Source organism: Conger conger, chromosome 8, assembly GCF_963514075.1.
Source record: "Conger conger chromosome 8, fConCon1.1, whole genome shotgun sequence".
Taxonomy (NCBI): Eukaryota; Metazoa; Chordata; class Actinopteri; order Anguilliformes; family Congridae; genus Conger; species Conger conger.
Genome location: NC_083767.1, coordinates 17,384,013 through 17,399,794, shown reverse-complemented (window position 1 = coordinate 17,399,794; position 15,782 = coordinate 17,384,013). Strand labels below are relative to the sequence as shown.

General features: G+C 42.9%; 1 protein-coding gene across 2 annotated transcripts in view; it reads right to left on the bottom strand.

Annotated features, from left to right (window-relative positions):
* Positions 1-15,782, bottom strand: part of tapt1a (transmembrane anterior posterior transformation 1a) — a 42,167-nt gene that overhangs the window by 18,121 nt on the left and 8,264 nt on the right. For both annotated transcript variants that reach the window (XM_061251305.1, XM_061251304.1), the window contains exons 3-8: positions 13,832-13,950; positions 6,920-7,082; positions 6,117-6,252; positions 5,483-5,580; positions 3,606-3,675; positions 2,327-2,407 (exon numbers count right to left, since the gene is read on the bottom strand). In XM_061251305.1, the coding sequence (XP_061107289.1) occupies positions 2,327-2,407; positions 3,606-3,675; positions 5,483-5,580; positions 6,117-6,252; positions 6,920-7,082; positions 13,832-13,950 (667 nt within the window). The remainder of the gene's footprint in view (positions 1-2,326; positions 2,408-3,605; positions 3,676-5,482; positions 5,581-6,116; positions 6,253-6,919; positions 7,083-13,831; positions 13,951-15,782) is intronic.

Genomic DNA, 15,782 nt, shown 5'->3' with positions numbered 1-15,782 from the left:
GAGGTTATACTCCCCAGCTTTCAGATTGGAGTCCTTTAAGTGATGCTCTTTTTTAACACGAGTCTATAAAGGACACACGAGGCCATGCCATTATCTGGCTGACAGTTCTTTACGTCCACCCCTACCACCTCCCTTCACCGCCAAAATACCCCTCAGCCCTTCAGAAAGGCCCTTAACCCTACATTGCTCCGCTGGCGATTGTCCCTTGCTTAGTCTAATCAACGTTAAGTCACTTTAGATAAAAGCGTCAGCTAAATAACTTTCATGTAATGTGATTTAATGTAACCCATGCATCCCTCAGCCCAGCCACAGATGTAATCTATGAGAGATGTAATGATCACATTTATGAAGAAATACTCAATATATGCAATCCTTTCGGCCAAATGTAAAATAATTCATTGGAGAGTGACAATTTTTGGTTCACTAAGATTTTGGAAGGATACAATGAGTTGAAGTGCAGTCTGTCAGCTTTAATTTGAAGGTATCGACACCTTTTGTACATGGTCCCCCATTTTAGGGTAGTACAGGTATTTGTAGAATTGGCTACACAGATGTGTTTCGTGAGGCAGGTGAATAAATTTGTGTTGTTGGTGAATGCAGAAGAGAGCTGTTGATGTCTAGTCATGATTCTAGACTTTAGATTTGCCTTTTTGAAATTGCTGTTGGGGTGTGACAACATGATAAAGTGTCGATGCAAATTAAGCTGGCTGTCATAAGGCTCAGAAATGAAAATCAATCAATCAGGAACATTGCAAAAAACCTGGGCATGCCCAAGTCATTCAAGGTTCATTATTAACAAGAAAAAAAACTACTGGTGAACTCAATTATGTCAAAAGACCCAGTAACCCGAAGAAGACCATTGTAGTGGATGACCGGAGAATGCTCTCTACGGTGAAGAAACCCTCCCTGCCAATGACCCAAAAGATCAGAAACACTCTACTGGATGCAGGTGTCTACTACACATAGAAGACTACACTAGGACAACTACAGAGGGTACACACTGCAAGATGCAATCCACTGATAAAGAACAGAAAGGCGAGATTACAGTTTGCTATACTAAATAAAGAGCTCCAAGAGTTCTGGAACAAAGACTTGTGGACAGATGAGACATCTGTGAAATGTGGTAGAGGGGGTGTTATGGCTTGGGCCTGTATGGCTGCCAGTGGAAAGGGCTCACTTGTCTTCATCGATGTGACTGCAGACAGAACAATTAATTCTCAAGTCTACAGAAATATCGGCTCAGATAAAACCAAATGCCTCCAAACTTACTGGACGGCACTTCATCATACTGCTACTACGCGAACATACTGCTAGAAGGGTTTTTTTGAGGGTCAAAAAGTTGAAAGTTCGTGACTGGCCAAGTCAATCGGCAGATCTGAATCCAATTGAATATGCATTTTACATGCTGAAGAGGAGACTGAAAGCAAAAGTCCATGGAACAAGCAGGAACCGAAGATGGCTACAGTACAGGCCTGGCAGAGCATCACCAGGGAAGATACCCAGCGCCTGGTGATGTCTATGCGTTGCAGAATTCACTGCATGCAAGGGAGTAAATATTCAAAATGATTACTTTATTCTACATTCTGTAAAACTGTCCAATATTTTTAGATGCCTGAAAATGGGGCGACTATGTACAAAAGGTTAAATAATTTAGAAATGGTCCATCCGATATGGATGAAAATACCCTCAAATTAAAGGTCTTCAACCACATTGCCATTGTATCCTTTCAAACTCAAAGTGCTAGAGTACAGAACCAAAATCACAAAAAATGTGTCACTGTCCAATTAATTATGGTGCTCCCATGTACAATGTTACATAGAAACATAAATATTATGCAGAAAGTTCTAGAGAAGACCTGACACCTCACACTTCTTCAGCTGGCAACCTCTAGGATCATGTGATTTCACTGCAGTAGTTTTCACTCGACCTTCCTGGAGGTTGAGTGATGAAGCCAAGCAGACTCAGACTTAGGTGATACCAGCCAAATTTTTTTAAGCAGGACTGTCGAACTCTACTCCTGGATGTATACAGTCTTGTAGGTTTTCACACCAGCACATCTTATTCAACATCTCAAGCTGCTATTGAGTACAATCAGGTGTGCCAAAATATGAAAACCTAAAGGATGGTAGATCTCCAGGGCTGGGTAGCCCTGCATTAAAGCCTCAGTCCAGCTTACGTCTGTGATTTACAGTGCATGGATGAACAGAAATCTATTTTAGTAGTCGTAAAGTGAGTGACCTGTCACAAAATGGCACCATGAGATGGAACTGCATCCAATTCAATTTCAGATTAAGTTTTTCAAGGCCGCAGTGGGGAGGACCGTCACCTGGGTTCCACGAGAACTGCTCCATGTTCCTCAGACACACGATGAGCAACAGAACATAGTTAGTAAACCTTTCCTTGATATCTGAAATCAAAGCAAAATAATTGATCCGGTCATGTACGGCAACAGGCAATATGACAAACGTTTTACTGAAACACCAGATTAGGCCAATGGTTCACAGCATCTGATGATGTTGACATATACTTCAAAAGAAGAGCCTTCTCAGGCCATTAGGCGTCTCATTTTATGCCAATATACACTCAGTGAGCACTTTATTAGGTATTCAGTAGACCAATCGGTCTTCTGCTGCTGTAGCCTATCCACTAAAGAGGTTTGATCAGAGATGAGAGTTTGATCAGAGATAAGAGTTTTCAACGATGCTCTTCTGCATGCCACTGTTGTAATGTATTAATGTGGTTATTTGCGTTAGTCACCTTCCTGTCAGCTTTGACCAGTCTGGCCCTTCTCTTCTGACCTCTCTCATTAGCAATGTGTTTCTGCCTGCAGAACTGGATGTTTTTTTGTTTTTCGGACCATTCTCTTCAAACTCTAGAGACTGTTGTCTGTGAAAATCCCAGGAGATCAGCGGTTTCTGAGACACTCAAACCACCCTGTCTGGCACCAGCAATCATTGAACGGTCAAAGTCACTTAGATCACATTTCTTCCCCATTCTGACATTTGGTCTGAAAAACAGCGTTTATGCATTTAGTTGCTGCCACATGATTGGCAAATTAAATATTTGCATTAAGAAGCTGGTGTTCAGGCCTACCTAATACAGTGGTCACTGAGTGTATGTAATGAAAAATTGTCCCTGCCTCTTATTAAAAAACTTCCAATAAAAATATGAACAGCTTCATCAGTTGCTTGTCTCAAGAAGTGGGTGTAAATGAAAATGAGCCATGGGTTGATTAAAGTGTGCTTGTATATTCCTTTCATTGAAAGAGATTGCCGGGGGAAAGGGCTGGACACAGCTGGTTGATGCAGCAAACATGCATTTAAATTCAGGTATTTCTTTTATGTTTCAATGTGTTTTAAGAGGATACAAAGCAGATAGGATTAGCATTTCAAAAGAACTACTGTAACTTACAAAATTACAATTTCAATAGGCTCTTTTAAATGGTATAGACTGTTCTAGATTGCCACTTTTACAGAACAAATACTTCTGAAATTATAAAATTATGCCACCACACACAATATGTTCCAAATTCCAACATTACACAGTGAAACAAAAATGTTTTCACCATATCCAATACTCTAGAAGTCACATATGCTTTTACATACCACTATTTGACATCTGAAACAGATTGTTTTTCCCAAACTTCTTGAAAACACTTCCTTTTATCTCCACAAACTGAAAGAAAATAAGACATAAATTAATTTAATTAAAAACTAGCCAAAGATTGTTTCAGAGGGCAATTCTTTACCTCCTGCTAATGTTTTTTGGGGTTTTTTTTTTTTAGCAAATTTCTTACAAGCAAATAAAATAATAAAATGCTACTTGTCTTTCATACAGATGGACATGACTGTTCAATGGTTCAGAAAATACACAGCTAAGAACAAAATTACACAAGCATAGTAGAAATCATTTTCCTGAATTGTAGTCTTTTGAACTGAACTGTGGCAAGCGACATGTTCGCAATTACAGTAAGCGCAAGAATAAAGCACTTCGGAAAGTTGTTATGAGGCAATAGATCATCATGCTATCACAGCTGGTTTTCTGCAGTGCCTAAACGATTCTAAACAAAGAGATCTTTATTTATATAGATAGCATCCATTGAGACTGTTTGAATGGGACAAAATGAACACTGGGGTTGTTCTAATTGGAGTGGCTACAAAAGGCTTCAATCACTCCCTAGCTTTCAAAGGGTGTACTTTAATGATATTTTACAGTATCCAATCTGTGGACGGAATAGTAATGAACAGGGCGTTTCCCCCCCCCCCCCCCCCCCGGAAAGCATTGGTACATTCTATTCTGTTTTCAAGGGACGAATATGTTTTACATTTAGTAGTGGCCTTATGGATCCGATGTAGGCCAGAATTACACCAGAAACATAGTAGCTGTGCTATACCTACTTTCATGCGAACGGATTACACAAGCCGTGGTCCAGTGCCTTTTACAAGGACGAAAAAAAAGAAAAGGTCTGGGATGAAGTTGCCACAGCTGTTTGAGCTGGTATTGCACGATGTAGGCTAATTAATTCATTGAGATAACGGGGCACTCCAACTCTGCACTAAAGCAAAGGATGTTACCTGCATTTGCCAATAGCCATTGCTGTTTACATATGCTCTTATCTTATCACCAAGTGAACAGAGGTTTATGTAAATAGCAGTTTCCAATGACCTGGAGACCTTAAGCCAAACACCCATGCCAACAGTCTTTGCCTATGCACTGAAATGTGTCAATAGTGGGGCTAATCGACATGAAGAGTGGTTTCAGAAAGTAACAAGTTACTTCAACTTGAAATACAGTAAATAAGCTGCCCACAAGGGAAATACCTTTGCTCATTAAAGATACTTATAAAAGTACTTCACGCAGTTTAAAAAAATGCAAGCAGTAAGTGCAGTGTGAATAATAATACAAATTGTGATATTAACTTTCATGAACAATAATGGTCAAGAATAGGCAACCATGTAAAGTTAGCAAGCCTTTATCAGAACACATTGTATGCGATCAAGCTTCAAGCTGTCCCACTGGCTAGTGAACCCAAACCTGTTTGCACACACACATACACGTAGTATGCGCATGGTGTGCGGTTTTGACAAATTCTAAATCACGCTACACTCTGACACTTCAATAGTTACTGAGCAGCCCAGAAGAATGGGCCAGTGGACCACGCGAACAACGCTTTTGGCATAAATAACATCCGGCGACTCACACGCTTCACTTCCTCTCCACGTTTGCTCCGCTCCTGGTGTAATCCCAGCCTTATGCAACACAGTGCCATCCTCCCACAAAACCAACCCTTCCCAACGCCCTGCTTAGTACAGACTATTTTTAGTGCCAAGTGGCAGAAATGTAATCACGTGGCGGACTCCAACACTGTGGGGGCTCATTAATTATGGATTTCATCCGATATTTAAATAAAAAAAACGCAACTGCAAATACTTTTCCAGCCCCAAGACCACAACGTTTCTCTGCCATGGAATGAGATACTCACGTTGTTGGACATCATGATGGTGAGCAGGGACTTGTTGTGGGAGTTGAACGCCACGTTGAGCGTCGTGGCCTGCACCATAATCAAAATGGCATGAAGGACTGGGAAACAACGGCTGAGGAAAACTGCAACTCCACTTGTGTCATTTACATAATGTCAGAGTTAGAGAATATGGCTGTGAAACCGTATACTTTGCATACTAATCGTACTACATCTCAATTAAAATCACTCTGAAATGTAATATGAGTAGTATGCTAGTATGTGGTTTCGAACACAGCCAATGTTCATGGTGAATCTGTGTTCAGTGTTGTTCTGTGATTGATTGATGTCGCCTTAACCCTTTCAGTTCTGAGGAGATGGGGGTACTAGCAAAACACAAAGACTTCTGTCAGCACACAACACATCGAGGTGTAAACCTCTGAAGCAGCCATCATCAAATCTGGCTGTGGTTTTCTTTTCTCCCAGGTAATTAGCAGACCAATTTGTTCGACTGAGTAGCCAGATTGTCTTCACACCTGTCTCACAGGTAAAGGGAGGGTGGAAAAGCAGCAGTCCTAAGACAGAGGGCCGTGATTTGATGATTCCCTGCTGCGTAGTATACGGCCTCTCCCACAAGGCTTCACAGTAAAAAGGATACACACATAAAGCACGGCCATTAGAAAGTGAGGAATCACCCCTATGTGGGATCGTTTCCTCTCCTTGGGCTCTGTGGCGGTCCAGTACAGAGCGTCCAGTATGTCCTGGCCGAAAGAGGAGAACAGACGATCGGCCACCTGCGTCGGAGAGAACGGAGCGCGTGACTCACAGAAAAGACTGCCGTTCGTTTCACATTCGTGCGTCAAATAAACGGCTGGGAAACAAGCTCAATCGGGCCCCGTTGAAATGGACGAGTTTCAATTACAGTCATCTTTCATTTCAACTACATCAGAGTAAGAGTACATGCATTTTAGAAAGTGCACTAGACCTAATCAGTGGTGTTCATTCAATTACAATGTGAAGAGGTCTGGGCATAACATTCAATATCAAATTTAAACCTGAGGGACTTTGTAATTGTTCTCCTTTCTAAACCAGCGGCAACCCTGTTCCTAGAGATTTACTAACCTGTAGGTTTTCACTCCAACCCTAATAAAGCACACCTAATTCAAGAGCTACAGATCTGCATTCAGCTGCTAATTAGTAGAGTCCGGTGTGCCAAATTAGGGTTGAAATGAAAACCTACAGGATGGTAGATCTCCAGGACCACTGGTCTAAACAAACAACAATTTAGTGTAATTGACAGTACAGTGTTCAGAGCATTAGCGAAAGCTACCACCATTTGGTCTGGCTTTTGCTGACGCTTCCCCCATGCTCTTGAGTGGCACTGCTGTCCCGCGGGTGTGACCTACGTAACCGCCAACACCTCGGCATGTCAGAGAGAGAGGACGACGAGGACTCCAGTACCTCCAGCATGTTGTAGATGAGGTAGAGTTTGATGACGGACTGGCCCCGGATCAGGTGGTACATCATAGAGTAGTCCACGTAATGCATCATGAAGTAGCAGAGCACCAGGATGAAGCCCTTCAGGATGTCACACACCTGGGCGGGCTGCAGGAGGCGAGACCCGCTGAAAACACACACACGCACATACACGGACATGCACACGCACACACACATTCACAAATCCACACGCATGCACGCACGCAAGCGCACACACAAATTCACAAATATAAACACGCACATACACACATTCACAAATATAAACACGCATGCACACACACACACACACACACACACACACGCACATTCACAAATACAAATGCACACACACAAATACACACGCGCACATTCACAAAAACACACGCATATGCATACACCCACACACACAAAAAGGGACAAAAGCACACGCACACATGCAGTCACAAATACACATAAATGCATTCAGATATGCACACACACACACACACACACACAGTAAAGAGTGAGCGAGAATGAAGGGGGGAGGGAGGGAGAGTGACAGAGAGATGAGAGAGGGAGAGACTTAATATCAGGAGTCAAAGAAAGCTAAAAAAATCTAGAACCAAAGAAAACCATCAGTAAACAGCATAACACTTGATTAACTCTGATGAGCATGAACAGCTGAGTGTGTTTTGCGGAGGGCAAAGGCACAGCCTGTTCGCCGTTGGGCAGTGTGGTCCGTTGGGCGATGAGAGTGTCATCTGATCTGTTCCGCATGGCGCGGGAAGAGTGGCCATTTGTGAACATCAACACACAGGCCACTAACGTGACCGACTGGGCAAACACACAGTGCGTCACGTGAGCCTTTCCCACGCTCCGTCACATACTGTACATGAGAGCTGCCCAACCCTGTTCCTGGAGATCTACTCTCCTGCAGGCTGCTACTCCAACCTCAGCATACCTCATTAAAGAACTAGATGGAGCACTGAGCTGCTGATAAGTTGAATCAGTTGTGCCAAACTAGGGTTGTAATGAAAACCTACAGGACGGTAGATCTCCAGGAAGTGGGTTCCCTGGTGTAAAGTCCAGCTTGACCAGCTTGAAATGACCAGCTACCAATGGTTTCTAAACATAGCTAGAGCTGCGCAACCATGTTGAGTATGGAGCTGGTCTGAACTGGTCATTACATTACATTACATTAAGTGGCATTTAGCAGACGCTCTTATCCAGAGCGACGTACAACAAAGTGCAAATCAAACACAAGAACAAGTGCAAAGAGGACCTGAGAGGACAGTACAGTTCCGAGTCCTAGTGTAAACATACAGAAAATCAGAACCCTTGAAGAGTACAATCAACTTTCAAACTAGCATACCACAGTTGGCAGCTAGAATACAACAATACAACAGCCAATAAAAACAATACCTATACAAGTAACAATATCTATACATAAGTGCCATTATAGTCTAAGGCTAATCATGGTGGTGAGTTGGGGAGGGAAAGGTGCAGCCTAAAGAGTCTTCAGTCTGCGCTTGAAGGAGGTCAGAGACTCTGCCGTTCTGACATCCACCGTCAACCAACTACCAGTCGTTTCTAAACATAGCTTGAGCTGGTCAAACCATGTTAAGCATGGAATTGGTCTATACTGGTCAACCAACTACCAAATGCTTCAGAACCTAGCTTGAGCTGTTTTTTTCAGCAGGCTTGGGCAGTGCAGACTCCTCAACTGAGGAGGGTTAACCGAGGGTATGCTCTGCAGGTATTTTAAGAGCCTGCTTCTTCGCTGATGTAAGACGTAAGCTGGAGGAAACCTACCGGTGGATGTATTGAGCACTTATGACTCAGCTTTGTAAGCCGCTAACTTGGTTTTGTTTAGGTTGTCTGACTAAACGCCTTCCCTGGGTTTTATTTTCTGATATTTTAAAGAATCTGGACCCTTAATAATGGCAATTTATGGAACTAATGAAATAATGACAGCAGTGTCAAATGCACAAGCACCACAACAAGAGCAACATAAATAGTCAAAGGAGTATATCCATGGGTTACTATTGATAAATCCCCAGTTTAATCAGTACCATTAATATATACTGTATATAATACATTAGGTGTCTAGATAACACCTCTATAGTGTCAGTAAGAGGGATCTTACACACCCTTGCTAAATCTCTCAGCCAGGGTCCCCACAGAGATGCTGTCTTGCCTAGCCACTTCTCGACTCTTGATATGTATGACCAAGGACTGCATTTAAGCACACCGCACACTCAAGTCTTCAGGGATATTCTCAGAACAGATGGCCAGAATGTTCCGGGTTTGTCTCTCCCTTGAGCATTGCACATAAACCTAAATCCTCTCGGGAGAAGTCAGTGTGTTCTTCATCGTCCTGCATTTCATTCCACCGAAAAGGATAAAAGAATCCTGACACTATCATGTTAAATAGTGTACTTTAGTTTGCTTAGTTAATCACCAGAAATACTCATCTGTGCTATAACCGAGCTTCAGAAGCACTCGAGGAATAGGATCAGTGGTGTAATATACAGAACAGAAAGTACAACATGAAAAGAACATATTGGTATTTTTCCATCATCAGCCATGCACAGAAAACACTCATTACATCGTTGGGAGCTTAAGCAGCTGCATACGCAGTCCTGTTTCAGAAGGCAATGAAGGAATATACAAAACCTCAGCCAGTTTCTATTTTATTTAATTTCTGTGATGTGTCCATACTATGTAATGGTTCTGCCATCTTTCCGGGCTTAATTACAATAAATGAGGAAATGACTGCTCTCTTCAGCAGTGCACAAGCACAGCTGTGCCATCTGGTGGTAGAATACTGTAACAAACATATACAGTATACCGTGTCATTTTATGGCCCGGTTACTCAAATTATCATCCTCAAGGGATTAGAACCAGTGGTTTTCCACCCTCCCTTTACCTGGGAGTCAGCTGTGAAGTCAGTCTGGCCAATCCGTACCATTAATCGTTCAGTTAATTACCTAGGAGAAAAGAAAACCAGGGCCGGATTTAAGTATCTATGTTCAACAGCAGTGGTTCCCAAACCTCTCCACGAGTACCCTCAGCCAGGTCCAGGTATTCGATGTGTTCCATCTCAAGGACACCTAATGCAACTACCCAAGGACTTCATTAGTTGTATCAGGTGTCCTTCTTGTGGAACACATCAAATACCTGGACTGGCTGGGGGAGGAGAGGTTTGGGAACCACTGCTGTACAGTGTCCTTTGCTGAGATCATACAATGATCTAGCGCCTGATTCCGCAGTTGTTATTCGCTTCATGAATCAAAGTGAAGCAGCGGCTCCAAAGGATTGCCCGCTGAGGACGGACTCTCCTCAAGACAAAGTTTCCACAGTAGGGGCTGGGACCGGGTCAACACTCCAAGTTTTTCCAGCGCAGTTAATGGTATTGTGCATTTTGTTTAGAGTTTTGAGAACACGAGGGATGGTTTCAGAAAAGCGTGTTAAGAATTCATGTATAATATAACCATTAAAATGATTTTGATTGCACTGGGTCTTTAAAGCCCCCATTGATTCTGGAGGCTTCAAGTCAGTTTCAAACACTTTAAACAAACATCGGTGAAAAATACATTATTTTCTTACATTTTTTATTCACTTTGGTTTTGCAGAAATTGCTTGAGGAAGGCCCACACATCTTTATCTGCGAAATATTTAATGCGTTGTTGTCCTAAATTACCCTGCAGTCTCGGTCTCCTTACCAGCAGCTGCAGCCACGGGCACAAAACAAAAAGTGTGAAGACAGAGCTTCCTCAGAGATTTCTCACTGCAATATACAGGCTCCTGAACCTGTCTGACTATCAGGCTGAGTTACAGCACGTTCAGGACACCATTAGCTACAGAGAAGGGAATTCAGTCGCCACTGCACCTCACGACCTGATTTCAGAGCTTCATTAAACGAAACGAGCAGGTACTCAAAAGTCTTAGACTCTGAAAGTACAGTGTAGCAGTGCTTTCTTGATGGGCTTGATGGACATTTTTTTAAAGTTAATTCATCAATAATGAACAGAATGAAAAGTGAACAGAAGCCCCACCATTTACAGTATTTTATTCAGTTCAGATTTTAAACGAGTTTTTGCCCACTAGAGGGAGGATTAGATACGGGTCATTTGAAGACCGTGTTCATTGCGTAATTACCACACTGTCTATATTCTGTCTATATTCACCATATCATCAGGTGTGACTGCCCAGGGGGCGCACAATCAGAAGTGAACATGCAGTACAGAACGGACGTGCCATGTCAGACCTCAAATTGCGGTGTTCAGAAATTGTCTTATTTTCCAGCTTACAAAATTGACACACTACACGTTATCGTTATTTGGCGGATTAGTGAACACTCCAAAAGCAAGAGAGAAGTGATTGTACAGCATGGTTACAGGAAGGGCCCAACAGATCATTTTTACTACTTTGTGGGGACAGTACCCTGGGCTGCCTCTCGCTTCCAAAGTCATAATCCACAACCGTACGAGGAGCAGGGGAACCAAGGTAGAGACAATTAGCAATTCCACTGTGGGGAAGAACACGCGGATGTAAGACGTTCTACATCAAAGGGTACCTTCAACTGCATGTGTGTGTGTGCATGCACCACGCCTGGGTCAAACACATTGTATTTTTAGATTCAAATACTTTTCTGTGCTTGATTGATCTTGCCTGGTGCAACCAGAAGGCAGGGCTTGCCGTTTTTGAGAGTATGTCAATACACCAGACAAGCTCAGTAAAGCATACAAAAGTGTTGACCTAACCAAAACAATGACATATTTAACCCAGGTCTGGTGTGGGCACCGAGCAGGCACTCTGATGGTCTGAAACTGATCCCAGATCAGTTTTAGAGCCCCTGCAGTTCAAATCAGACTGACGCAATCGTTGCTTTTTTGTAGAAAAGGCTGGTACTAAGATGCCTATAGGCATCCCCGGAGATGGAGACGTAGGGACGAGACTAACGTAATCGGGCCGGATGCTGCAGCATCACAGCACGGATCAAGCGCATCAGCAGGTGCAACACGTTTCAGAGGTTTTGCTGCCGTACGCATAATCTTTATTGGGCTGCATTATTAATTGGCTCAGCACGCTCCCTTATCCGGGGAAACCTACATTCATCAAACCGTTCTTACGGCTGGGTTTTAACAGCAACATTTCAGGCAAGGCAAATTTCTCAAGGGCATACAAATTATTCACACTCAAAACAAGAGAAATATTGGTTGTTAGGATTTTTTTTGGAGTATTAAAAGAATTTTGCTGAAATAGAATTTGTTTACTCTTTATTTATTTATCGTGTTGCTACCTGTATCATTATAAATGAGTTTTACTGTATCTCTGATGCATTGTGGGAGAAAATGCACCCTTTGAAAAATAGCAGTAAGAGTGAGAGTAAGGGAAATAAACGAGCACAGGCTCCGGCACACAGTAAAACCAACAGTGTTAATTCAACTCTAACAGAGTACAAATGAGTCTGATAACAAAAGAGGTGATTTAACCCTGAAAATGTTACTGCATAACAAGGCTCTGCATGGACCCAGACTGAGCTGCCCACACGGGTGGCTTATCAGTGCTCAATTTCGCAAATTTAACTTCCGAGGTGCCCCAATAACACCGTCGTCTCACACAGCTACAGTCCAAGATCACAGCTCCAGTGTAGCAACCGAAAAACAAGTACACAGCTGCTACATAAGAACAAATATATTATTGTGTTGGACGGCAATAGTCCAGCAGCACAACTAAACTAAATTATACGCATATCTAAAATGCATAGCTACAGTTTAGGAATGCATAACTTAAGTATACAGTACCACTGAACTACAGTGGCAGTAGAGCACCTCATATCCTTCAGGAAAGGCTGATACTTTTTCAGAAGACAGGGTACACCGGTCCAGAACATGCCGCAGACAGTTCCTTCCTCCCTACATTTGCTACATATTTAAGTAATTCAAATGTGTCATCAAGCATAAGAAGAATATGGCAAGATATCTAAACAGCCATTACTCTGAGTGAAAAATCATATTACACAGTGCATATACAACAGTGTAGCCTTACAACTGTGCATAATGAGGGATTTAAGATGTAGCTGTGAAAATCTATATCCAAGCTGGTTTGGGCAGGGCGGTGACTCCTCACACAGTTTTTTCAGAGAGACAGAAGACCTTGGACTCTGCAGGAAAGCAGAGCAGTATGGCTACTTTAGGGACCCTAAGCAACATCTAGCACACTGACTCAGTTCGACGAGATGTGTGGCCGCATTATATAAAAAAAAATATATAATATATAAAAAAATAAATCATAATGTTTACATTACAACGTATACTGTATGAGAAGTGCGACAACTACATGTGGAAATGTAGCATTTTCCCTTACTGAATACCACCGTAATTCTGCTCACATAGCCACAGGAAATACTATTTTAATTAGGAGGGTAAAAGCACTGAACTCCGGTCCTGGAGGGCCAGTTGCTGATTTTTGTTCCAACCAATTACCTTTGTTTTAGCTTTCGGACAGCTTTTTTAGCTTACACTCCTGTACTTTAGTACAGCAAACTTGCAGTTTGTGGCTGTAGGTGGTGCTTAAACAAATGTCAGCTAAAGACACAATAGAGCTAATTAAATAATGAATAGCATTAATGGCACAAAAGCCTTAAACGGATCACCCCTTGTTTGTGTGTTGTTTATTTAGCAGAGAAAATGCTCATTAACCAACATCCCCATTTCCACATGAATGTTTAATTTGCCAGAGTTACAGGTGTGTCAACTGTACAGTTTGAAACCCAAATTTAAGGACTATAAACACAGGCAGAGGGTGAGTCAACATGGTGGTGTGTGAGTTGGAGTGGACAGTCGGTGTGTGAGTTGGAATGGATGGTCAGTGTGTGAGTTGGAGTGGATGGTCGGTGTGAGCAGCACTTACCGGAGCCCCCAGCAGGGGACCATGAGAAGCCGGGTGAAGGCCAGCAGCATCCGGAGAGGCAGCAGGGTGAACACGTACAGGAAGGCATCCAGGCACAAGAAGATGCCGAAAATCATCAGCTGAAAGGGAAAACACAGTGCCGACAGGTAAAGCATTGTACCTCTGCCGGCAGCCGCAGCCGCCCCCCCCCCCCCCCTCTCACTGTGTCAGTGTCCACGGCACTGCCGCAAATCCATAGGTTTCCCAAGAGCGAGAGGCTCTTCCAGCAGACAAGCCCAAACGGTTGGGCAACTTTCTGTTTTCCACAGACATTACAGCATGTAAGCGCAGCATAGTCAAAAACTATCCAATTCTGTCAACACGGTTAAAGTCTGAAAAAAACACTGAACTCAGCAGTAACTCACCATGGTTTTCTCAACCCAGTGACTCAGGGAGATTGTGGCCTGGTTTCAAATATGAACATTATTGCAAGGGGTCTCGATAGTGAAGAATTTGTGCTGTTTGAGAACTGAAAATGACTGGCAAAATATTGAAGCTGATATGCTAATATTAATATTTCTGAAAAAAAATGAAATAAAATAAAAATAGAAAACATATTTTTTCTTATGCACAAAACCCAGAATCAGAAACAAATCAGAAAAATTACACTAAAATAGTAATATATAAAAACCTGGCAGCACTGTATGGTGTATGACTGGTGGCTATGGTGTCACTTCACCAAAGTTCTTTGTAGTATGAATCGAGTAGTGCTTTGAAAGGCCTATTGATTTTGCTAATATGCTCACTTTTCAAAATGGTGGAAAGGCCAACTGGCACAAACAGCAGACAGAAAGTAGAAACAAGCTGTGCTTTGTCAAGAACTTGTGCACCGAATGTCTGTGCCATGACGCTAATTTATTAGATTTTGTTTTGCAATTTGGTCACCATATTAGATTTCTTAGTGTGGTCATGTGATGGCCAGATGTGACCCCTTGCACTCTAATAAGTAATTGAAATTACCATATTTTCTAACAGTACATTCACAAGTAGAAGAATGTTGTTCCGGTGACAGAGCATGCTATACAGTCCCAAATGTATGTTACGCATGTTACGACAACAGCATATTTTTCGGTCTACAAGCTGCCAGCGAATCAATTCACTGCAGCAGCTATGAAGATGGACGGTGCAGCTATGACAAGGGACTGCGCAGCTATTGCGCACTGCGCAGCTATGACGAGGCACTGCTCAGCTATGACAAGAGACTGCGCAGTTATGACAAGGGACTGTGCAGCTATGACAAGGGAGGGCGCAGCTGTGACAAGGGACTGCGCAGCTATGATGAGGCACTGCGCAGCTATGACAAGGCACTGCGCAGCTATGACAAGCACTGCGCAGCTGTGACAAGGGACTGCGCAGCTATGACGAGGCACTGCGCAGCTGTGACAAGGGACTGCGCAGCTGTGACAAGGGACTGCGCAGCTGTGACAAGGGACTGCGCAGCTGTGATGAGGCACTGCGCAGCTGTGACGAGGCACTGCTCAGCTATGACAAGAGACTGCGCAGTTATGACAAGGGACTGTGCAGCTATGACAAGGGAGGGCGCAGCTGTGACAAGGGACTGCGCAGCTATGACGAGGCACTGCGCAGCTATGACATTGCACTGTGCAGCTATGACAAGCGACTGCGCAGCTATGACAAGGCACTGCGCAATGTATGTACTACATACATTGTGTACATTCATCCAACTAAACTGAAAATGCTAGCTACTGGACAAGAAAAATCACAAATCTTCCCCCGATATAGCTACAACTCAGACATGACACTCAGATATGAATGAAGTAAATTAAAACAAATGTACTACAATTGTAGAAACCTACAGCAGGAAGCTAATGTCAGTGTAGACAATATTTTACAGTCACACAAGACACAACTGAATGGCAGGTTGCAGCATCTGGTCTAGTCTGCGTCTCTG